General features: G+C 38.7%; 3 protein-coding genes across 5 annotated transcripts; all 3 read left to right on the top strand.

The window, feature by feature from the left end:
* The first annotated feature begins 236 nt into the window (after positions 1–236).
* On the top strand, positions 237–10725 carry LOC5521852 (methylmalonate-semialdehyde dehydrogenase [acylating], mitochondrial). 3 transcript variants are annotated; one of them, XM_001641585.3, is made up of 18 exons: positions 237–385; positions 1330–1374; positions 1461–1538; positions 2377–2538; positions 2736–2814; positions 4521–4644; positions 4921–4951; positions 5424–5571; positions 6188–6252; positions 6331–6387; positions 6632–6691; positions 6879–7008; positions 7656–7753; positions 7925–8008; positions 8100–8174; positions 8367–8471; positions 9633–9731; positions 10414–10725. In XM_001641585.3, the coding sequence occupies exons 1-18, from the start codon at positions 335–337 to the stop codon at positions 10513–10515; spliced, it is 1593 nt and encodes a 530-aa protein (XP_001641635.1). In that variant the 5' UTR covers positions 237–334; the 3' UTR covers positions 10516–10725. The 3 variants fall into 3 exon arrangements, with proteins under 3 accessions (XP_001641635.1, XP_048579592.1, XP_032222806.1); XM_048723635.1 differs by lacking the exon at positions 10414–10725 and having other exon boundaries at positions 9127–9674; XM_032366915.2 differs by lacking the exons at positions 9633–9731; positions 10414–10725 and adding an exon at positions 8813–9088.
* Positions 10726–12664: 1939 nt separating this feature from the next.
* Positions 12665–17067, top strand: LOC5521851 (T-complex protein 1 subunit epsilon). The gene is made up of 10 exons (XM_001641584.3): positions 12665–12914; positions 13016–13076; positions 13506–13670; positions 13784–13982; positions 14283–14475; positions 14662–14931; positions 15232–15417; positions 15828–15965; positions 16344–16524; positions 16710–17067. Exons 1-10 carry the CDS (start codon positions 12792–12794, stop codon positions 16832–16834), a joined length of 1641 nt encoding a protein of 546 aa, XP_001641634.1. The 5' UTR covers positions 12665–12791; the 3' UTR covers positions 16835–17067.
* Positions 17068–18073: 1006 nt separating this feature from the next.
* On the top strand, positions 18074–23484 carry LOC5521850 (neuropeptide FF receptor 2). Its single transcript, XM_001641583.3, has 2 exons — positions 18074–18530; positions 21064–23484. Exon 2 carries the CDS (start codon positions 21073–21075, stop codon positions 22150–22152), a length of 1080 nt encoding a protein of 359 aa, XP_001641633.2. The 5' UTR covers positions 18074–18530; positions 21064–21072; the 3' UTR covers positions 22153–23484.
* Positions 23485–25747: the final 2263 nt, after the last annotated feature.

The following is a 25747-nucleotide window of genomic DNA, read 5'->3' as shown; positions in this document are numbered from 1 at the left end:
TTCGAGAGACTGGATCTGAGGGCCTCAGGTAGCACTATCAATATTATCCCCTGGATTCCCTGGATGTTTAATCATATTACCAATTTTTATTTATTATTATTATTATTATTTTATTTTTTGAAGTTCTTCACAACGTGTGAAAGTTTTCAACTAAGAGAGCATAAAACTCATATTTATTTCTCATATTATCTCTCAGTAGGATACTTGCGTCGTTTATGGTTGTCGCGTCTTTGTCTTATACTAATAACGTCCCAAGTAGAAATAACGTTCCTCAGTTTGCCGGTGTTCCACGTTGGTCCGACATTTTTACGTGACGCTCAGGAACATTGTGAAAATGCTGCGAAACTCTTGCACATTGGGGCGTCTTTTGGCCTTAGGACAGAGGGTAAGTAACTTGTTTGTTAAGAGGTAAGTATTTCGAAAGTTGTAACCAAAATCTTTGTTTTTTCGTGTAAAATTAAAATGGAAAAAAAACCTTGCATAACAGAAAATAATTAACTTGTTCGTTTAGTTAGCTTAATGAACAGCCATCATCAGGTAAAAAAATAATGTTAGTGATGGCGATGAGTTTATTTTATACATGTTTACTTGGCAAACATCTGGAATATGCTGTATAACTCTCCATACAGCTCATGCTGGTAGTTTTTTCTGAGGTCCATGTTTCACTTTTTTGTTATTGTCATGCACGTCAATAAAGACAAACAAAAAAAAGGTACAAGGTAGAAGTGTATAATCCAACTCCAATTGGACTTTGCAACTTGATTTCTATAGAACGGTGCAATAAATACAATGGAGATGCAAATAAGTTTGGTTGTGGCGTTGAATTCTACAGTTTAGCCCAAAAAAATAGCTGTTAAAAAATGTCATGTTAGATGGTTAAAGGGCAGTTACTTTCATCAACTCTCATGTCAAATTTAAATATGTTCAAAGTGAATGAGGGTCGTTAAGAATCAATGAGAGTGAAAAGTCAAACAGTTTTGAGAGTTTAAACTCTTATGGACTCTCATCCACTGTTATATCTGTTTGATAGAGGATGAAGCGTGAAGAGTGTTGATCAACCACTCTTCTTTGTTCACAATTGAAAATATATCAGTTTAATTGCAAGAAAACTTCAAAATAACCACCTGCAATTGAAATTTAATTCCTTATTCACTTGCTTTAATTAGCTGATGGAAATGGATTCTTTATGACCCAGTATTGTGCAGAGGTGTAAAATGAAGGCATGATTGTCCTTCTTTAATTGTAAAATTTATTGTGCCATGATCTTCTACTCTTATCTCATATATTTGTCATTGTCTTATTATAGAACTTTATTATTTCATCTTTCAGGCTTCACCATCTAGAGTTCCTTATAAACGTTATAGCAGTGATGGTGTAAGTATCTTGGTTAGGGTAATGGCTAGTCATAATCTAGTGACTTATTTTAGTACTAACTGCTTGTGTTTTCATTTATACTACAGATTCCAACAACCAAAATGTTTATCAATGGACAATTTTCAGATTCAAAAAGCTCTAAATGGATCGATCTCCATAACCCTGTGAGTGTTATTAGCATATTTTCCATCTACCCTTCGCATTTGACTAGTACTTGGTCTTACCTCCTGATGATAAAACATATACTAGAACACATGTGCAGGCCCATACCCAGGGGGGGTGCAGGGGGTGTGAACGCCCCCCCCTCCTCCACAACGGCCGAAGGTCCACTTTCGGTTCTCAATAGACGTGCTATTTGTAGACAAAACTATAAAGCCTGAGCTGTATTACTCTGGTATGTAGTCAAATCTGGCAAAAAACATCCAGTGGAGATACTGCAAAGGCATAGAAAAAACATTTTTTGTTTGTTTGTTTTTTTAGCTGGTGGTCATATTTTTATGATGATGATCATGATGTTTTATTGGTACCATATAACTTTACATAACGTTACATAGGTTGTTTCAACCAATAAATTTCTATACTTCCTACCAGAGAACTCCCTCCACCTCCCCCAAGAAAAATCCTGGGTACGGGCCTGATGTGAGTCTGCTTAACCTTTCAAAGAGCTCTATGAAATATCCTATTCCTTAGTTACCGTCATTTATTATACATTTATGTGCATGTTTTTTTACTTTTGTTGTTTTCTCATTATGTTTTGGTAAGAACAAACACATCACTATCCGGACACTCCTTATAGTCCAGCTCCACTCACTGTAGCATTATCCCCACAATTACCCTCCCGCCCTCACCCCTGCCACCAACCTCTACCCGTATCACAACCATTATCCCCCTTTTATGTCCCCCTTCTCCCCGGGTGCCATGGTACAAATACCCGCTATTAACCAAAAATGCCACACTGATCATCTTGGTATTTATGCAAGTCTTTTTTCGTTTAATAAACAGGCGACAAATGAGGTGATAACTAGAGTCCCTGAGTGTACACAAGATGAGATGCAAGCAGCCGTTGATGCTGCTGCTGCAGCATTCCTCTCATGGTCGGAGTCATCTGTCCTCACCAGACAACAGATAATGTTCAACCTGCAACACCTAATTAAAAAAAACATGGTGGGTGGATTATTGGCAGGCAGAGTAACGATCAAAGAGTTCTGGGTTTTTGCCTTGTATCCCACACATTTTAAATGTAAAATATTCCACCTAAATGTTGCCAATTCAATGTCTTGATTTTGGATATGAATAAACTAGGAGATTTCACAAATTAACAAGAAAATAGAGTTATGACATTCAGGTAATTTGCTTTTCAGAAAGAACTGGCCAAGAATATAACACTGGAACAAGGCAAAACGCTAGCAGATGCTGAAGGAGATGTGTTGAGAGGCCTCCGTAAGTAAAATATAGCTTACGTAGGTCTGTGTAAATGGTATCAGGAATGGCAGACACACATACTGCTCCAAAATGCTGTTGATATCTGTGATTGCAAATTTAGAAAGCATTTGTCTATTTTCATGTTCTACTGCATGCCTGTGTTGACAAATGTCAATGGTTGTTTTGGAATATTAATGGAGCATGCGCCATTGTTGACGCAGCTCATGTTGACTTGCCGGCAAATTAATGTCTACTCAATGGGGGGGGGGGGGGAACTTGTGAAGACGGTGGTGGAAAATTTTGTTATTTTTTAACCCTATTCAGACCGGGGGGGGGGCTTTGGGGCCCCCAGCACCTTTGATCTGTAATAGTTTTTGAACTAGTAGGGCTAGAGCATTGAAATTTGATGACTTTTCCTTAAATTTATCTGGGATCAGTTTGGTGTTAACAAAATTTTGATATGTGTACCCTGGTAACCATAGTAACCAAGTTTTGAGACATAGGTTTAATGAAAATTAGGCAAAACGCTTTAAGTCGTTAAGATCAACTATTAATACGACATGCTCAACGTAAATCCATTTCATATAAACGTTTTGAAAAAAAACATAAAAAATTTACATCTCTATTTTAGGGGGGAGGGGTGGTGTTTTTTTGTAAATTTTTGACCTTCTTGAAATAGTGCTTGTAGAAATAGAAAAAAACATTCATATCCACCTCAAATCATTAATTCAACTTGAAACGAAGATTAAATATTGTAAAAAGCTTCAGATTTTGCCACCCAGCTTTTATTGATAAAAATAAATAACTTTCATTAAATCCAAGATGGCGGATCCAAGATGGCGGATGATGATGTCACATGATTAGCTAAAAATCGCTGTTTTTTAAAACTAACATTTAATTTTGGCAAAATCCTTTTTATATTCCTCTATTTTAAATAAAAAGTAGAAAAAAAACATTTTTGGGAAATATATTTAAACTATTGCTTTAATTAAGAGTCCAGTTGCAAACTTATGCTATATTAAAGGTACCATGCCAATCAATGACGTCACAGGTGTCATATATTGTTGTCATAGAAACAGTGTCACTAATAATATATGTCTACTGCAAGATTATCGAAAAAAGACATACAGAAATACACATCTACCAAAAACAGAAATATTGCCCGTTTCTGCTCACTTAAGTGACGTCATCGTGACGTCACAAAGACAATTTTTTTTGCAGAATATCGGTCGCTTTTTGAATACGAACTGATTATGATAACTTTTTTGGATTTTGGATGTTCTATGCAAAGGTTTCGAAAGGTAGGCTATTTATAACCATATGTCCTTAAATAACATCATAATGATGTCATATTGTGTTGCTGTGTCAACACAATATATCATTTTGTTCCTCTTTGTCAGAGAATGATTCTATGAAAATTGGTCATAATAGCTCCAATGGTTCAAAAGTTACGGATGGGGGGCCGAAAGAGCAACCCCCCCCCCCCCCCCCCCCGGTCAGAGGAAGCGTCAAAAAGCCTGGTCTGAATAGGGTTAAAGAACATTTCTTGTAAAAGTGATAAATTAACATTTGAATGAAATATGTAAAAAATCTTTATTGATTCTTTATCGCCTAATACTACAGTACCTTCCTCTTTAAAGAATGTAATTTTAGTTAAAATATTACCACCCCCTTTTTACCCCACAAGCCTTATTATCATCTCTTCACTGTGTTTTCTTGTATAGAGGTTGTGGAGCATACATGTTCCATCACTTCACTGCAAATGGGTGAAACCATGCCCTCAGTTACAAAAGACATGGACACCTACTCCTACAGAGTACCCTTGGGAGTCTGTGCCGGAATCACACCGTAAGTCATCTTTAGCATGTATGATAAAAATCATCAATAAATCATCATCCCTCATAGAAAGCCTTTGGCAAAATCTTGTCAGAATGTCTTAAAATCATACCCAAGAAATAATTTAGATACCTACATGGTAGCACAATCTGGAGGGGGGGTGATGGGTGGCTATTAACCTCTCCTTCTTTCAGACTGAGATTTTAAAAAAATCCATCTCCCACCGCATGTTTATATTCTTGTAAATTGTGTAATTTACATTTGGGCTTTATCATGTTCTCCTTATAGGTTCAACTTTCCTGCCATGATTCCTCTTTGGGTGAGTACACACAAGAGCAACGCTTCTGTATAGCAGCAGCACTGCTGAAAATCTGTTTTGGTTTGTTCTTTAACCTTAGCAGAAATCCCAGTGCAACATTAATGTAGCAGTGCACTACTACTGGTCATCAATTGATGCCTGGACTTGTGCTATTGCTGAACAGAACATTTTACTAATACTGGTTTGGCAAATAAGAGGGTAAAAAAGAGTGAAGTGGTCAGTACAAACTTACAGACAATACTCCTTTCATCCATTTCATTTTTGTCATAATTGCAGTGTCACTTTACTGTAAAACCTTTTTTTAACAAATTTGAAAAAAACGTTTACAGACTCTGTTTCTGATATCAAATACCAAACATTCATGTTATTCCCTATAAGCTGCTAAAATTGTGTATACATATGAAACCAACAATTGTTTTTTATGTGTTAATTTGCCAATAATGAATTTTTAATCTATGTTACCTATTGACAGATGTTCCCTATGGCCATGGTTTGTGGTAACACCTATGTCATCAAGCCATCAGAGCGTGATCCTGGAGCGACAATGATGCTACTTAAGATGGCTCAGGATGCTGGAGTCCCCGATGGAGTTGTCAACTGTATCCATGGTGCAAGAGAGGGTAAGACTTGATGTTCTTGGAGTGTTCCCTACCTTAGTGATAGGACAATTAACTGGTCCAGCTTCACCTTTGGTGAGAATATCTTTTGATTGAAAAACAATATAAAAAAATGATAATCCCTTTTGAAGCAAGGCACTATAGTTCTACGTTCCCTGTAGTTTGCTTCTAAATGTTCCATATTAACTCTTTAATTTTCAACACTTTCGCACCAGATAACATTTTGGGCATCAGTCAAATCCAGTTTGTCTTTAGTACCCTAGATAATGACCTAAACAAAAGATTTTTGCAGATAATTTCTTTAATGCTTTTTAGGGTAAATGAGAACTGTATCCTTAATGCGAGCATCGTTGGATCAGTATTGCATGGCCTTTGTTTTGCAACTACTGTACCAAGCTCCAAAAATGCCAGTTGAATAACACAACACTCTGTAGACACTTTTAATGGTGGCAATCCCATGGTACATCCCTCTTTCAAGTTTTTTTTTCTGTAAAAAGACACCACTCAGGGTTTTTTTTAGGAGCACACATCGTCATGTAGTTTCTGTTTCTTTGGGGAGCCTTATTTTTTTACTTTAATAAAGCTTCTAGCAATTTTTATTATCTTTTTTTTCCTGCAGCTGTGAAATTCATTTGCGAGAACCCTACTATCAAAGCAATCTCTTTCGTGGGGTCTGACCAAGCTGTAAGTAATACACCGCAGAAATGCTCCACTTGATATTATAAAATAGCTATTAAAAAATGATTGTATTTCTATTGACAGGGCAAGTACATTTATGAGACTGGTTCCAAGCATGGCAAACGAGTGCAGAGTAATATGGTGAGATGGTGTTTTTATTGTAGTGTCACATACAGGAATGCTTTATATTGGAAAAGTCATTCTAAAATTCAGTGCCTCTCATAATTATTTTTTTATAGATTTTCATGCACCGAAAACCTGTAAACTTTACTCTGGTACATGATTTTTAACAATAACAGAGCCAAATTGCTTGTTATTCTGTTGGATTTTATCTGTCTTAGCTATTGTGGATCTAGTTAAATGGGGTTTATGTTTATCTTGTCAGGGAGCCAAGAACCATGGAGTTATTATGCCAGATGCCAATAAGGAAAACACTATCAACCAGGTACAGTCGTCTTCTCCCCTATTCAAGAGACATTTTCTTCCCCTATATGAAAAAAATATCTTCCCCTGGGTACAGTACATATTTGGTTCAACATTGCTTAAATTAATATATCATTTCCTGTTGTCTTTATACATTGAAGGAAGGAAGTCTTTTTTATTAATAATGGCCCTTATCTTTTCGCAAACAGCTTGTAGGTGCAGCATTTGGTGCTGCTGGGCAAAGGTGCATGGCACTTTCCACAGCTATATTTGTGGGAGAGACCAAAGAGTGGATCCCAGAAATTGTGGAAAAAGCCAAGCAGCTCAAAGTTAGCGCAGGTGATTGCATGTTCCTCCTAATACTTTGATGTGCAGGGCTCTGGAATTACGTGCTTGTGCGGAAGCTCATAATTTGTCTTTTTCTGCGTAATCCACAAATTTCTGCCTTATCCCCCGTAATTTGGCTAAATTTTAAAAGACAAATCATTTCATTGCACAGCTGATGTGTTCTTTTAGGGTTCTTACCTCTATTTCAGCTGATGTTCTTACCTGTATTTCTCGTAAAAAAGAAAAATGTTCTTCGCAAGACTCAATATTTCAAACTAAATTTTTCACTAAATTTGCTAAGCCTGGGACTAATAATAGAATACCATTTTTAATTTGCTGATGGCTAGGAGCCAATGACCTCGCCTTAGATTTTTTTTGCACAGGAAATAAACTCTTTCAAGTTATTTCATGCTTTCCCTTGGTACAAAATGTAGTTTGGGCGTAATAGTTGATATTCCGTGTAGTTTAGCGCATAATTCAGTAAAGAATCCCCAAAAAAATTATTTAACAAAATTTATTGCACAATCCCACACGATTTCACAATATAGCGCGTAATCATTTATTTCCCACGTAATTTAGCCAAAAAAAAAAACAGCGTAATTTGGAGTTTTTTCCCACATAATTATAGAAGCCCATGTTTCTTCCCTGAATTTTATCAGGTGACCAGCCTGGAGCAGACTTGGGCCCAATGATCTCCCCCCAAGCCAAAAAGAGGGCTTGCGACCTTGTCCAAAGTGGTGTTGAACAAGGAGCTTCCGTAAGTACACCGAAAGTTATAGCCAACAGGAAAAAATGCCAATTTCTTCATTGTGATATTATATATCTCTTTTGTTCTTTTTGTACTACCGGTATATGCAGTACAGTAAACGAAATGAACATCATGTTGTTATACCAACAGCTAGTGTGATAATTCTGTGTTGTATTTTAGCTTGACCTTGATGGCAGGGATATAGTCGTCAAGGGATATGAGAACGGAAACTTTGTAGGGCCAACTGTCCTCTCTAATGTCACTGTAAGTACCAAATGAGCTTTTGTGTGTTTGTAATCTACCAAACTTGGGTAAGTATTTGTTGATCTGATCAAAGCTTTCTCTTTCCCACTAGCCTGAGATGACTTGCTATAAAGAAGAGATTTTTGGGCCTGTTCTTGTTGCTCTGAATGCTGACACATTGGAAGATGTAAGGGTTTTCTATTCTTTTTATATTTTGCTACACCCATCCAAGTTTAATTATTTACATGTCCAAATATGGTCTGTGTTTATTACAAATAGTTCACAGGAAAGTACATAAAAAGATTCCTCTGTTACATGTTTCAACTCATTTAGGTTTCCGGTTGTATCAAATGTCTTAAACTTTGTCTAACTCGTCCAGGCCGTGGAAATCATCAACCGCAACCCATATGGAAACGGGACAGCCATCTTCACAAAATCAGGAGCAATTGCCCGCAAATTTGCACAGAAAGCTAATGTTGGACAGGTAATATGCTATCCCTGTTTTTTTCATGTCCATTAAGACTTCTATTTAATTCCTCCCTGTCTGTATTATTACAGATTAGTATCAACGTACCCATCCCCTCTATTTTATTCCTCCCCGTTACAAATTAGTATTAACATATCCTATCCATTCTATCTGATTTCTCAGCGGCGTAGCCAGGATTTGTAACAGGAGGGGGCCCAAAAGGCCCTTTCAAGGCATTTTTTTCTGTATTTTAGATAATGTGTCATACATTTACTGTATTTTTGGCTGATGGAAGGGGGGGGCTCCCTGGGCCACCCCCCTGCCTACGCCCCTGTTCCTCCCTGTGTTTTCTACTGCAGATTGGTATCAACGTACCTGTTGTGGTTTGAAATGTGGCATGGTTTGAATTTTTTTCAAACTGGTTTGAATTTTTCAAACTAGCTCATTTTTGGATACCTAGCATTCTAAAAGGGATTTTATTTTTGAGGAGTCATTAATAAAACAGGGGCTTGGATTTTTTGGGGGTTGGGAGGTGTAACTAAAAGAACTAGATAAAAGATTATGCAAATATCCCCTTTTCAAACCAGTTTTAACAATTTCAAACCAAGAAGCATTTCAAACCACAACATACCCACCCCCTCTATCTTATTCCTCCCTGTGTTTTCTACTGCAGATTGGTATCAACGTACCCATCCCCTCTATCTTATTCCTCCCTGTGTTTTCTACTGCAGATTGGTATCAACGTACCCATCCCCTCTATCTTATTTCTCCCCGTTAGAGATTAGTATTTACATATCCCATTCATTCTATCTTATTCCTCCCTGTGTTTTCTACTGCAGATTGGTATCAACGTACCCATCCCCTCTATCTTATTCCTCCCTGTGTTTTCTACTGCAGATTGGTATCAATGTACCCATCCCCTCTATCTTATTCCTCCCTGTGTTTTCTACTGCAGATTGGTATCAACGTACCCATCCCCTCTGTCTTATTCCTCCCTGTGTTTTCTACTGCAGATTGGTATCAATGTACCCATCCCCTCTATCTTATTCCTTCCTGTGTTTTCTACTGCAGATTGGTATCAACGTACCCATCCCCTCTATCTTATTCCTCCCCATTAGAGATTAGTATTTACATATCCCATTCATTCTATCTTATTCCTCCCTGTGTTTTCTACTGCAGATTGGTATCAACGTACCCATCCCTGTGCCCCTACCCATGTTCTCATTTACTGGATCACGTGGCTCCTTCCTTGGAGACTCCCACTTCTATGGCAAGCAGGTACGCTCTGTCAATCAGCCATCCTACTTTTGTAGTTTGTCATCAAACTGATTCTTGGACCTACCTTGATATGGGAGACCTACTATTGCAAACACATCACACTTATGATTATAAACTGGTGTTCCTATGGAGGCAAAAGGCAGTAAGACCAAGTTTACTCGAAGTACGATGTCATTGAAATGATAATATATCTTGAATGAAAAGTTTTCAGAGTTCTATACCACCAAAAGTTAATTGCTAAATGTCTGTTTTGGTGAAATGTGCTTGCATTTTGTTTTAAAGCTGTCTATACTGTAGAATAGAACACAGAGTTGCTTGTATTCAACCATCCTAGTCCAACTCGTTCTATTCTGGGACTCTATTCTATTACTTTGCTTTTGGATTCCGTGTGATTGGATGTGATGTCAACCCAGCTCCTCCTGACCAACCATTCAAACAATATGGATCGCCTAGACTAGCAAAAGTATTTCATTAGCGATTTGAGTCACCCTGAGGAAGGCTATTGTACACAGCCGAAATATAGGTGCTTTTTGATCATAACAAGTGTTTTCTCTTGTTATTAGTTAAATGGTATCGAGAATCTAGTTTTGACAACACAAAGAGATGCTTGTGATTTATTTATATTTATTTTCATTAACGATTACTATACATTATTTGATGCGCTTTTTTATTGTAATATCAGGGAATCAACTTCTACACTGGCACAAAGACCATCACAAGTTTGTGGCGCGATGAAGATTCTGTGCCCCAAAAGGTGCAAGCCAACTTTCCTATCATGAAATGAGCACAAATTCGAAGGAATGGACATGTCACCTGGAATCATCACTCTCCTGAAATTCACATGGGAACTGCTGAAATATTTGTATCTAGTTTTCTATGAATGAGACTGTTTCGCAAGCTCTGGCTTTAAGTCCTGCCATGCCGATCCTTGCTTTCAAAATAGGGAGTTATTAGTAAGGGTGTGTAATATTAAAAAATAAAGATTCTGTACGTATGTTTTTAGTTATTTATCAGATTCATTGTGTTATCTCTGTTCCGGTATTTAATCCCTTGTACTTGAGTTGCCTCTTTCTTCAATATTATCCAACCCAAAGGCTTTAGACAATCAAAAGGTTCTACTTTGAAGAGAATCCTGACGTACTGTAAGCCCCCGTAAGAACAGATACACCTAATAAAAAAGTAAGCATAAATGCCAGTACACCAGCCAGATTATTGTTTAGGGTGTCTATAAAACGAAGACCTAAAACCTAATACCTAAAACCTGTGACCCCAAAAGCTACGACCCCTGAAGCTACGACCCCCCCAAAAATTCAGTTATTATTTAGTCTACCTTTTGTTTCCCAAATGGCTACACAGCGCGAAAGGTTTATATGGAATCAGTGATCCTAATGAGGTAATTCAGCAAATTTTGTTGTGCTTTTCATGGAGGAAATATTCTCATGTGCGCGCCAATGTCAATGAACAATTTTAATAGTCGTTTATTGTTTGTCCCATTAAAAATTGTACTTGCACTCATTTTTCAGACACGCTCCTTTGCCCGAAAAATTATCCCAAAAACTCTCCCAGTAACCTAACAGACCCAGCAATTACCGGTTATTTAGAAAAATGCCCCCAGAGAAGTTTTCGAACTCCCTGGCGAGGAAGAGCGTTTATCAAAACAAAGCTTTTGCGTAGCGTACCGATACGGGTTCCCGACATAATTCCCAAAGTTTATGAATAGATTGGCTATAGTTATTGAAATCCTTGTTTTGTCGATGTCTGTAGACAACTTGCACCCCAAAAATTGCTGTGGCATCGACATTTTTCGAAAGAAAGACAAAGAACAAGTAAATAAAGTCTCATTTTGTAAAAAAAAACTTCTAATAATTTCGCAAAGCTGTTTATGTTTTTAGGCGCACTGTGACAGCTAAATGTCAAATCATTTGACAGAGATGAAAACTGATTGGTTGGAAGGAAATCCGATAAAATGATGTAAGCCTTGATTGGCCCACTTTTTCCGGGCAGTGGAATGGTTTTCTCTGTGATGAAAACTTTCTACAACTCGACACAACTAGAACATGAAGCGATTTCCCGTATAAAGTTAGCGGGCAATTAAGATTTTGGAAGAAACACCCGAAAAAGTTTACCGGGTGACATTCCGGGTTTCTGAGTTTATTGGCGTTTCAAGAAACGACCACCTGGAAACACAAGTAGATCACTATTTGCCAATTAAAAAAAAATTGAATAAGCTTATTATCTCATAAGGATCACTGATTCCACATGAAACTTCCACGCTGTGTAGCCATTTTGGGAGACAAGGTAGGCTAATAACGGCAAGTTTGGGGGTCATAGCTTTTGGGGTCGTTGCTTTTGGGGTCGTAGCTTTTGGGGTCGTAGCTTTTGGGGTCACAGGTTTTAGGTTTTAGGTCTTCGTTTTGTAGACATCCTTATTGTTTAACTGACCCTTATCTTCCCCTGTGTTGATATGTGACAAAACTCATCATAACTTTTGGTTGTAGAACTCACATTTACTAATAGTCATTTGCATTAAAAAAAAAGTATACACCACGGGCAATCAACCCCTAACATTCAGGATTTTATCAATATAAAATTATTTACTTTGTATATAATATAGTATTTATTATATAAGTATCTCGACTTTTTCATAAAATTTGATTTTTTTTTTAATGTTTAGCTAGAAAATGCTTCCCCGCTATCAGAGTCCCCTTTTAAATGGGCAGGGGTTCACGACTGAGCTGGCTATCCTGTGCTCCCTTTTAATGCCCCCCACCCTCCTTACAGGTAAGAAACATAAATGGGCGACACCTTACATTTTGAAAAAAATAAGAATGGTTTAAATGCATCAATTACACTTTATTTGTGACAAATAACTCTTAGATTTTATTTGGCAATTGTGTTTATTGGGTAAGCTGTGTTATTATCTGGCCGTGGGGTATTGGGAGCGAAGGGTGTTCTGCTGCCGGCTTTTCCTAACTTCAAATTCCTGTAGAGAAATACCATCAAATATCCACTCCCATCGGCCATCTTCTTTACTATATAATTCAAATATCTTATACAATCATGGCTGGGGGACCTCTTAGGGCCGCTGCACAGGGTATTACATTCGATGAGTTCGGTAGGCCGTTTATAATCCTCAAAGAACAAGAAGAACAGAAGCGTTTGACAGGTCTCGAAGCACAAAAAGTAAGATCGTCAACCTGTTGGCACTAAATGTTGTGATTATTTGTGATTCGCCATTTCTCCCCTTAGTAGCATTAACTCAATACCATATCGTTCTTTTGCAGTCACATATTTTAGCAGCAAGAGCAGTTGCGAGTATTTTGAAAACATCTCTTGGGCCAAAAGGTGAGGTTTGACACCTCAAAGTTTATTTCACACGTGAGATGGTTGTCAGGCACATTGTAGATTTCTGAGGGATAGTTTAAACTTTGAAATATCATCCTTTTTTATCTTAATATAAATACAGAGATTTAAGAACGTCCATGCAGTTGCAAAGCATCCAGATTAAGCAGTAATACTGATAGATGTCGCACACCTTATCCTCTTATTCTAATGGGTCTCTGTCATCTGATAAACAATATCTTTATATTCTAGATTATCTCCTTTTTTATTTTTTTCATTGATCTTTCTCTAAACTCCTATTTTTGGTTATAGTATACTACATAGCATACAGCGCATTGTTGTTTATCTAATCTATTAATTAAGTACTGTGTATTTTTAGGCAAACCTTTTGTTATCAGCAGCTAGCTAATTCTTGAACACTTTTTTTTTCAGGCATGGATAAAATGATGGTTAGTCCTGATGGTGAGGTCACTGTGACAAATGATGGTGCAACAATTCTTGGCATGATGGAAGTTGATCACCAGATTGCCAAACTAATGGTGGAGCTTTCAAAGTCTCAGGATAATGAAATTGGGGATGGTACAACTGGAGTTGTAGGTAGGAGCATAATTTGATCGAAACAATGTGTGTAAATATCTTAAGATCGATCCCTAGTTATTTATGATGCAATGTACTTTGATCTGTACCTAATGGGTCCCGTCTCTATACAGTTTTGGCTGGTGCTCTCCTGGAGCATGCAGAGCAACTGCTAGACTGGGGGATCCACCCCATTCGCATTGCTGACGGTTATGAACTAGCAGCAAAGATAGCACTTGAGCATATGGACTCGATTGCTGACAACTTTCCTGTGGATAAAGACAACAAGGAATCTTTGATCCAAACAGCCATGACAACCCTGGGCTCCAAAATGTAAGTATTTTTCATTGTGATCAATAGCATTTTTCACCATAAGATGACGGTTTTACTTGTTCAGATTAGATAGCAAGAATAGATTCTTTGATTTCCAATATGGAAAAACTCTGTACTATCCCTAAAGTATATTTAGTGTAGCAGTGTAGCATCTTGCAAAATTCACTGTGAGTCAAAAGTTTCCTATTCTTTCCAGGTCTCCTGAAATGTGATTTTGCTTTTTATTACTTAGGTGTTTTGATTTATTTTGTAAAGAATAATTATATGTTATTGTACAATAAAGCTTCCACTTGGTTACAGTGTTAGCAGATGTCATCGGCCATTAGCTGAGATTGCTGTAGATGCAGTGCTGTCGGTTGCGGACCTGGAGCGCAAGGATGTTGACTTTGAATTGATTAAAGTTGAAGGCAAGGAAGGTGGTAAACTTGATGATACCGTCCTGGTCAAGGGTGTGGTTGTTGACAAGGATATGAGCCATCCACAGATGCCCAAGGTATGTGCCAATGAACTTCCGTTACAGGCATGTAGCCAGAATTTTGAGCGGTGGGTTTGTTACCCATTTGAGCAGCTATAACTAATTTATGTTAGAATCACATTATATTTTCTCTGTTGCGCTGTTGAGAATAATTAAACAAGTATTTCCATTTTTTTGTTCAGTAGTTTTATCTCTTCTCTCTAGGTTGTCAAAGATGCCAAAATAGCCATTCTCACGTGCCCATTTGAGCCCCCCAAGCCCAAGACCAAACATAAGCTTGATGTGGCGACCGTCGAGGACTACAAGAAGCTCCAGGAGTATGAACGTGAGAAGTTTACTGAGATGATCAAACAAGTGAAGGATACAGGTGCCAACCTGGCTATCTGTCAGTGGGGATTTGACGATGAAGCCAATCACTTGCTACTCCAGAACCACCTCCCTGCCGTCAGATGGGTTGGAGGTCCAGAAATTGAGGTAAGCGTCAAAATTATTTGGCTGAACTATACAAAAAGCCAGAAAGCAAGAAAATAAGACGTTTGAACTTACTGTAGCCTTATTGGTATAGGCCGAGGACAATTCATGTTACTCTCAAGTGTTGTACACATTATTTTTAATTTGAACCAGTTTATGTTACAACTCCTGGACATTGTCCCTTTTAATCGAGTATATTTTTAACAGAAAACATGCTAGATTGTTACGCACTACAACAGAAGCAATATTGCCACTTTTAGTAATCGTCTTGTGCTAATATTATACAACTCTGTTATTTAACAGCTTATTGCCATAGCAACTGGTGGGAGGATTGTCCCAAGGTTCTCTGAACTGACCTCTGAAAAGCTGGGCAAGGCTGGTATTGTCCGAGAGCTCAGTTTTGGCACAACCAAGGATAAGATGTTGGTGATCGAAGAGTGTCACAATTCTAGGGCTGTAACGATCTTTATCAGGGGAGGAAATAAAATGGTAAGCAATCCCTGTACAATAAAATCATTTGTAGGGTCATGATCAGATTGCATATTTTTTTCAGCTGCACACAGACATTCGGGGCAACTGCCTTCTTCCTAAACACACCTTGATGTCCATAAAAAAAATTCCTGCATTTGGGATTATTGTACATTTAAATGGGCTAAAAGTTCGTTCACACCACCCTTAGTAAATGAGCTTGTTTTTGTTTAATACTCGTTGGGGACACGCCTTGTTATGCCTTCTATATTAAAGTAAATGGTTCAGAGTCTCTTTAAGTTTTTTTTTCTAATTGTTATATTAATGTATAATTCATTCTATATTCTATATTAAAGTAAATGGTTCAGAGTCTCTTTAAGTTTTTTTTTCTAATTGTTATATTAATGTATAATTCATTCTGTGTCCTGTAGATTGTTGGTGAAGCAAAGCGCAGCATCCATGACGCCCTGTGTGTAGTGCGAAACCTTGTGCGAGATAGCAGAGTTGTCTATGGTGGTGGGGCGACAGAGCTCTCTTGCTCCATAGCAATTGCTAAAGAGGCTGACAAGGTACCATTTATTCATTTAAAAAATAGATTGTAAGAAATATAGCCTGCTAGTCAGCTCTCCAGTGCGTTAATTCGGAAATTCCTGTATTGGGGATATAGGGATTCCTATGGCGAGCTCTTGATTCGTTTGCACCACAGGGATCCTGAACAACAAAAACACACAGGAGACCCTGCTCACAGGCTATAATAGATACAGAGTGCATATTTAGATGGATGATTGATTTGGATGGTTGATTTGTTAGTTCTGGGTTATGTTCTGGTGCAAGGTGCAAGTATCAAACATAGCATTTGTCAGTGTTTTCAAGGCAGAGAGGTTTGATTCTATTGCGCTTACTGTACATAAGATTTACTATTTTCTTGTGCTCTATCTCTCCTGTAGATTTCTACAATTGAGCAGTATGCCATGCGTGCATATGCTGATGCTCTCGATAACATCCCCCTCGCCTTAGCTGAAAACTCCGGGTTAAACCCCATCCAGACAGTTGCAGATATCAAATCTCGACAAGTGGCAGAAAAGAACCCACGCCTAGGAGTTGACTGTATGGATTCTGGAATTAATGGTAGGCTTTTGGACATCTTTGATTGATTATGTAGTTTCTGTGACAAGAGTCTACTAGGGCTGTCCCTAATTGACCAGTTATGTGGAACAGAATTCTTTACCTTCACATCCATATTTGCAAATGTGAAAACGACCTTATAAATGTGTTGTATTACTCTGTCTAACGATTCTGTCTTTTTTTTCGAGATATGAAAACTCAACATGTTATTGAAACACTGATTGGAAAGAAGCAGCAAATCAGCTTAGCCACTCAACTTGTGAAGATGATCCTGAAGATAGATGATATACGAATCAAGGCACCATCACAATAACTCCCCCCCCCCCCCCCCATACCAGAAAGATACCGTAATACTATACCATAGATAAGCTCTTTGTATTATGCAGAGATTGATAAGCTGGCGTACAATTTATTGGTACAGCCTCACTATCAGGTGGTGCAAAGAGTGTGACACCATAGGGCATGTAATTTAATTTAGCACAACCCTGGGTGTATTTAAGGAGTGTAAAATTTGAAATGGCCAAAATAAAGCTTTATTCACCAAAATGTTGGCATTTGATCTTGGGCCTTCCACAAAACCCGTCTCTTGTTTAAAAACAAGCTAAAATGTAATCGAACACTATTGAAATTGGAGAGCAAAGTATCGAGCTAATGGATTGAAGGCAGAAACAAAAGACGGTTTGACCAACGTCAAAAATCGAGTTACTCAAGTGCAAACTAAGCGAAAGTATTCAAGAGCCCCCTCTCCGGCTTTTCTGTTAGGTTTTTGTGGTGCAAGAACCTCTAGGAAAGGAAGTGCTTGATTTACCCAATATAAGCCACGGCAGATCTCTGTACCCTGGCTTATAAACTTTCTCAGTGACGTACCCGTGACTGCTGGCTTCCAGAACCACAGTACCCCGACTATCTAACCAACCATTCGCTCTCCTAAACCCAGCATACTTTGCGGTCGCTCTGCAAAAGGCCCGCCAGACTAAGGAGCGCCCAGCATGTTCTTGTTTATCAGTCTGCGGAATATATTCGTCCTTAAAATATGTTTAGTCTGTTTAGACACCTCACCCAGAATCTGCACGACTACATTTATTTCTGAATCAGTATTTGTTTAGATTGTCTAGGTTTTACCTGCAGAGATATGCTTGATTATATAGATTATATTTCCCCCATTTATTTCTAATTCAGTCATTTTAGTTCTAGTTTATCTAAACGAGATGGGCTTAAGCAATTATATTTATTCATTCCTATTTATTTCTAAACCATGCATTTTAGATTGTTTTAGTTTTACCTGCAGAGATATGCTTGATTATATAGATTATATTTCCCCCATTTATTTCTAAATTAGTCATTTTAGTTGGTTAAGGTATGCAGGTTTATGTTTATTCATTATATTTCCATTTATTGTAAAGTCAAGTCGGCTTGTTTATGTTTACCTAATTCCAAATAGGATGTACACGATCGCTTTTGATCATTTGCCTAATTTTTACAGCAAAATAAATTATATTAGTTTACAAACAATAGCTTAGACGTTAGCCCAAATCCAATTTACCAAAACAACAAGCGCGTTCGTTATATTGATATAAGCTCATCACTGATAAAGGCAAGGCATAAAGTACGTGCTTATCAGTGAGGCCGTGGGAGAGTACGCACTCGATGTGCCTCGATCTTCCTTTCCTGAGTTCGACTCCCTACAGCTCGAATCACAATGGGCCTACAACATTATCAGACAGTGTTCAGAAACACACAGCTATATTTACTCTTCTTGTCCTCGGTCAAATTTTATCAGCTAAGTGGTTGTGTGATAAATCATTCTAATTTCCTCTTGCATTTGCATGGTATACAACACCAATTTTGCATCTCTTACTTGATTGGCTAACACACCCGATTTGCCCTTATATAAGCAAGCTTCGAGGCCAAGTATTAAGTTCCTGTTACACCAAAGGATGTGGTGGCAGAGGTTCATCGGATGAAGTCACTAGAGATCTCACTTTTGAAAACGTTCGACAGCGTCGCATGTATGTTATATTGAATTTGTAGTTTCGTATTATTTATATTCTTGATGGTTTTGGATTTGCGTCCCCCGTTTTATTTTTTATTTGTAAACATGACGGTCTGTTGAAAGCCAGTCGAATTGGCTTTTAATTTCACTAAATACGTCAGGGATTGAGAACGCTTTTCAAGTAATTTTTTCAATGACAAATGGCCATCAAATTAGGGACATCACTATCAAACTTATTTGGTCTCTCCTTGTTTTGTTTTTAGAGAGAAAGGTTGCGCGCAACGATTCTGTAGCCATCTGGCGAATTAAATATATTACTAAATGCCTGCAAGTCATACCGCCTAAGTAGTCCTGTTACAAAGCGAGATCGACTATCTTTTTATTGACGTTAAAATGGAATGTCCTGTGTTACAACTCAAGATAATTCTTACTAAATCTGGTATTTATGGCCGGGCATCAAACGCTTTCCAAACGCCACGGAGCTATAAAGGCTGACCAATTTCCTTCTTTCATTTATTTTGATCATAGAAAAACCGTAGAAAACTTTGTTTGTATGAAAGAATTGAGTAACTTCACACTCTAAAATATTTAAGTTTATTTCCTGTTGATGGCCATTTATCAGCCGACAATTTGAACCCCTATCTGTCAATTCGCCGTTTCCCTTTTGAAATACACCTTTTACATAGTGCGTGCAATGACGTTGTCAGCGCAAATGGTTTTAATAAATGGCAGTGCTGCTATCAAAAAATACAATTTGAACAACTTTTGCGTTAAGTTTACTTACAACCTCTATTCTTACAAATAATTATATCTATAAGCACTGATTGTTCTTAGAACTGCCATTTGCTATTCGCCATTTGCACTCGGACAACGTTATTGAAATAGGTATATAAAAAGGAAGGAAAAATGTGTCGATGACACAGCTATTTGTACAGCTCCCGGGATAAATAATCGTTGTTAAAAGCAGGGGCGATCTATCAATTAATGCAAACCCGTCTTGATGTTTTATACGGAATATTCTATCTAGTTATAAACACTGCATTAAAAGCATATGAAAGGGGGCTGAGGGGCGCTGGCGATTTGATTAATTTTCTTTTTATGGAGACAACAATAAAACGAGCTCTTGCACTCAACTAATAGTACCAACATAGCTGACTCCACTTGGAAAACAAAGGAAGTTGAAAACCTAAATAACTTTAATTGGGGTCGTAAGGGAGCCACGAAAACCACACAAAAAGTCGCAAAAAATGCAAAACCGCATCAAGTTTTTGCAAAAAAAAAGGAAGAAAACGCTGTTTTAAGAAACCGCACTACCGTAAAAAGCACACTATTTTTAAGACACAACCACGTCACCGCAAACCCTTTCTTTGAGTATACGTGTTAGTACAGACATAAACTTCGGAATGGTAACTATAATGACTTTTGAAAATAAGCACACAATATGATATTCAAGGACTCCAATTTTGATTAGATTTTTTAATACATGTAATTTGTCTTTGTTAGGGTTAAAAAGTTATCAATACGCAAATTCAATCCAAATTGTCATAGCTGATGCTATTGATTGTATCGCAAGCAAAATACGTAGAAGGAAACACAGAAATTGTCAAAGTAAAACAGTAAAGTCGTGTATTCATTATTTTGGGCCGCGTAGAAGGTGATTGTAAACCATGAAAAATATAAATATGCAACTAGCATCTACGCATTTCTTTTTTTTTTTTTTGAATTGATGCTTCTTTGTTCTTGTAAAAGGTAAACATTTCTGTGTACATACACCTCATCATCACCCAATCTGTTGCATCTTCAAATTCTTCTATTAAAAAAAATGTGAAAATTCGAGAAAGTCGTGTTGCACAAAAAATCCTACAATATAAGAAATAGTCACCAAATTATGAGCAATTGATAAAGGTTGAGGATATATAAGGATTCCCATCAACGAAAATACTTCATCTGGGAAGACTATTTTACGTGCGGTAGATGTCACAACATCTTTACGCTTACAATAAGTCTCTTTGGAAGAGCTTTAGGAGACGGACGATACATTTAGAAAACATAGCAGTTGTTTACAAATTCTAGAATTAGTCTTTAAAGTTCGCGCTGAACAACACTATTGAACCTTTCGTCGGACACAGGAGAATATCATGAAACAGTAGGTAGCCATGTAAACATTAAGAAGGATTTTTTTTGTTTTATTACCTTCGTTTGTCTAATTATTGTCGAAGCAGGTCGTTTTTACATTCTGGTCTAGGTCGTCCCCTCCCCTCTAAGATATATCTAGAAGCTTAGAAGTGGCTGATATTCTTCCAATATGATGCCCTTATGTACTATGTCAATCCAATCAAATAAGCGTCGTCCAAACAAATTTATTGAGGCCAGTATTTCATTGGCTAATAATCGATCTATGGCTCCTTGATGTGTACTTAAACAAATTCAACTCTTAATACAAATGTGCTATTACTTCCTGGATAAGATGCTAATTTGGTCTTTGTACAAATCTCTTTGTCATGCTAAAAGTCCAAGCAAAAACTAAAGGACCTATTTCTCGCTTGCAGAGATCAACAATGAATATCTCAAACGTGTCGCATCACGGTAACACATCAGGGTTGGACTGCCCTGAATTCAAGGAAACACCGCTTACTCAATTTTTCAAGACTTCGGCGTATGTATTGATCATCGTGTTGTCGTTGGTGGGTAACAGCACAGTGATCTACGTTGTCCTCAATCACAGGGCGCGCTCAATGACGGATACCTTCGTCGCCAATCTTGCAGCTAGTGACATCCTTATCACTTTTACTGGAATGCCCAATATGATTACCGAACAGTACATTCGCCACTGGGTTTTCGGACCGATCGTTTGCAAGCTTGTGGTATACCTACAGAGCGTATCGGTGGCCAGTTCTGTTCTCACCCTGCTGGCGGTTACTATAGATCGCTTCATCTCTATTGTGTTCCCGCTTCGCGGCCGCATCGCGTTAAGTAAGGCCAAGTACATAGTAGCAGTTACCTGGATAATTTCCTTAAGCATCATGGCGCCTCTTATTGATGCCCAGAAAGCCAAGCAATTCCCAGACGGTATGTATTACTGCATAGAGGAATGGCAACCGCCTTTTAACCCCCTCGAGGCGCCCAAGAGCTTCACGGTACTTCTGTTCGTCGTCATGTACGTAGCGCCGCTTCTGACGATGGCGGTTCTGTACTGCGCCATATGTCGGACCCTATGGAAGCGCACATCTCCGGGCGCTAGAATCACAAGGACAGAAACACACCTCCAAAGGTCACGCAAGCGTGTTCTTAAGATGCTACTTGCTGTCACGCTGCTGTTCGCAGTTTGCTGGCTTCCTCTGTGGATTTTCCAGTTTATTATGTTTTTCTCTCCGCAGACTTTCCCATGCTTCAGTAAGCCCTTTTACTTCGTCAGTTTGTTTCTAGGCCACTCCAACAGTGCAATCAACCCCTTTTTGTACTCCTTTTTTAACGCTAATTTTCGGGAAGGTTTTCGGCGGGCCTGTGGTTGCTGTAGACGACAGCATCGTGTTTATCCCGGACTACTAGTCGCTTGCTCAAATCGAGGCGCAGCTCGCGCTGCTGAGGACTCCCAAATGAGACCAACTCACCAGTTAGCGACTGTACCCAGGCCATGACGGATGTCCTAGGAGAGTTGCACTGAAAAGTGTGGGTTTATTGCATCTCCGGTGAGGGTTCTTTTTCGTCCCTTCAGGTCAATGCAGTGCAGCTTGAAATGACGGGACATCTAGTTTAGTGTCCTTATCCGAGAAGACTGGAAACACCGGAGAATAACCTCAACTCACCTGCGAAACAAATTCAAATAAAAGCAGGAACCCGAAAAAATCGCCAGTTTGAGCCAGGATTGAACCTGGGCCACGGCGGTGAGAGACCGCTAACACACTAGGTCACCCGTTATCCCAAAAATACGAGCTTAACATCTGGCCAGGTAGAAAAAGCAGACGTACTTTTCATACATCAAAAATCAAACATTTGCTCTCATGCTTTCTAGCGATTCGAAAGTCATGACAAGTTAGTTAAGATTTTACCCAATGATTAAAAGTGGTTTCAAGAAAAGTTTGATATTCGAAATCGGTATTGGGGGCTTTATTTATAGACATACAAATTTCCACCACATCCGCCTCACATTTTTAGCAATATTGTATATCTTTTTTATTTCTGTTGTATTCTCGGTTAAATCTAGATCCGTAGAGTGTTTCAAAGTGCAAAGTACAGGAGTGATCCACCAGACATTTAAAAATGTGATTAAAAGGTACATTATATGATTCCTAACTTTTTTCTACCCTTACTGGGCCGACCACCCGTGACCAAAAAAATCACACTTTCTTTTATACAATATGTTTGAACATTACTTGACAGGAGCAATAAAACGGCACAGGCGCCCGTTTCTCGAAACACCTTTAGAATTCTCGGGCCCGAGAACTTTATTTTGCATTTTTGCCCAAAATTTCGCATGTTTTCCTTTTTGAGAACCGCTTTCATGTTTTAGAACAGTTTGAACTTCCTCTTGGTTCATATTCCAAATGATTTCGCTCAATAAGGCTATTTTCGAAGTTTTGCTGGAGCCAGAAAGTTACCCGAAAAGTCTCGGGTGACTGCGTGGTCCCGAGAACGTTCTTAATATTTAAGTGTGAATTTCGGGCCCGGGAAGTTCGAGAAAAATACGATGTTTGACGATATTTCAACACATTTAGATACCATAAATTTTATAGAAATTAGCCAGCTTGCTTTTCAAATTTAAGGAATTAATCGTTTTCGGGCCCGAGAATTCTCGGGTGTTTTGAGAAACGAGCCCCTGGACTCCAAGGAATGACAGGGGACTAGCCAGGCTCTTTAGAGGAAGGCGAAGCTGGTCTTTTAGTATGGCCCGAAGGCCAGCACACAACTACAAATCTATTCTTGCAGTATTTATACGCTAGGACCAGGAGCACAACCCATATGGTCTTCCACATGAAAGGAAATAATGCCCAACAATCCAAAAGGAAACCGAAACAGTTGTATACAAGCCTTGTTTAAAACGTTTTTGATAGTTAGAGTTAACATAGAAGAAACATTGCTAATTATTGCTTTGGACGGGAAAAAGAAGCGGGCTGGGTAAGGTTAAAGCGTAAAGTCTTGTTTACCACTAGTGCCGGAGGATAATAGGGACGGGCAGATGTGTTGCTGAGTTGCAAGATGACATTCGAGCGTTCGGCGGTGCAAGATTTTTTGTGAATACCCAAGTATGTATCATAGATATAGCCTTGTTTTAGAAGGCCTAAGCCTCGAGTTCTGAAATACGAGAAATCGTAGGTTATCATTGCTATGCCAGAATCGGGAAGAGCTTATTCACGATCTCAGCCCCTTCACAAGGATGTACGCTCGCACGTGGGTCAATTATTGAAAGACCTTTAAAAATTATATTTTTCCATACGATGCTTAGGAATGTACCCCCCCCCCCCCCCCCCACGCAATTCAGGCTACGCGCCTATATACCTTACGAAATAGAAAGGATGCGGTAGCAAGAGTAGTATGGCGTACGAGAGAGGCTTAATGTGTATACTTAACCTTGTCTAAGAGCGTTGTCTGCCGCACGCGCCCATACTGCGAGGTAGTATCGGTAATATATGTTGTTTCAAGCTCTGCCATCCTTCACCGCCGACACGAACTTCGTTGAACGCTATCAGGATAGCAGTACAGTAGTGGATCTAGGGGTAGGTTTAGCGGGTTTTAACCCACCCTTTGGGTTGCCAGAAAGCCATAGGTAACATAAAATTACCCCCTCCCCCCTTTGTCACTGAGCCAAACCCCCCTTTTGCGAAAAGCTAGAACCGCCACTGTAGTACAGTCTGATAATTTTCTGAATATATATCTGCGCGTCCTTAAACAAGGAAACAAGAGCAGGTTTGGCACCTCTTCTGTATAGGAATCCGTAGTTACACTAAAAGAAAACCTGTTGGCAAAGTGCCTGAACGAAATAAGAGAGAATGAAAATATGCCTTCTTAGCCTTCCTTCGCATTTAATAAAGTGGGGGTCTTATATTCATTCAAGAAGTACACAAGAGCAGAAAATAAAGCAACTAAAGAGATGAGAGGATCGGAGGTGTAGAGAAGCATTGTGCCGTGGTTTTCCCTAAAGCGACTTTTTATAGGCCCTCATTTTTGGTGAGGGAAAGGGGTCCCCTTTTTCTGGGGGGAGGGAGAAGAGATGAGTTATTGTTGGGGTAAGCAATTGAGGATTACTCATGTTACTATTACGCAAAGCTAATGAATAAAACAATCAAATGAAACAAAGATTATAAATGCATTTTTCCCAGGCTTTTCATCGTGGATGATTTATTTCTTTGGTACTTACCCATCCCCGCTTCACTTCATGGTCCGTCTCAAGAGACCATGATGTTGTCCGAGAATTGTAAGTAAAATAAATCCTGCGCGTGCACAGTCGGCCTGCTCAGACACGCTGATATCTCACATGATGAAATCGAAATGAAGTTTGAAAGCAAATTCCAATAGTCTTTCGGGGTATTTGCACTTCTAAGGAACAATTCCCGTCATGTCATGATGAAAATACACGATACACGATACACGATACACGATACACCGTGTTTGGAGCAGTCGCCGCAGGTAGTGAAAACTTGGGCTTGAAAATAATCGCTTAAAGTTCGTTTTTTCTTACAAACATGGGAAATATTATAACACGAAAAGGTTGAGATGAACTTTAAATCGGTTTTTGGGAACTTGGAACGCATATTTTTGTTTTCTGTTCTTCAAGAAATAATGCTTCGAATGACGAATTCCGTGTTACGAGAGTGCAAGATTCTTTTATCCCAAAAAGCATCGTTTTCGGGCTTCCTGTGGTTATATAGTTGCGCGTCAGAACCGTTATTGACACACCCCCTAGACGCCCCCAATCGTACGTGAGCAGGGTTTTGCAAATTTACATTTCCATTGCACTTTTTGGAACAGCTTTGGATTAAAGCATTTAAAAATGTAGTTAAGCTTGTACATAATTATATACCAAAGGAGGATTCGAGCTTTCACAAGGAGCCAACGTTGAAATTTCGGAATTTTTATGGAAACATGTTAATATGGACTGTGATTTAGCGGAAGCTATCCTCTCGTACACGCGATGTCCATTCTCAAAGCACGTGATCACAACGAGACAGGAACCACTTGGCCTTGGCCGCTGATTGGCTCAAACCCAAAGCAGGATGTCAGGCCACCTTTAGGAAT

The sequence above is a fragment of the Nematostella vectensis genome, chromosome 2, assembly GCF_932526225.1.
Source record: "Nematostella vectensis chromosome 2, jaNemVect1.1, whole genome shotgun sequence".
Classification (NCBI taxonomy): domain Eukaryota; kingdom Metazoa; phylum Cnidaria; class Anthozoa; order Actiniaria; family Edwardsiidae; genus Nematostella; species Nematostella vectensis.
Note: the sequence above shows the minus strand (reverse complement) of the source record. Positions and strands in the feature narration are given on the sequence as shown.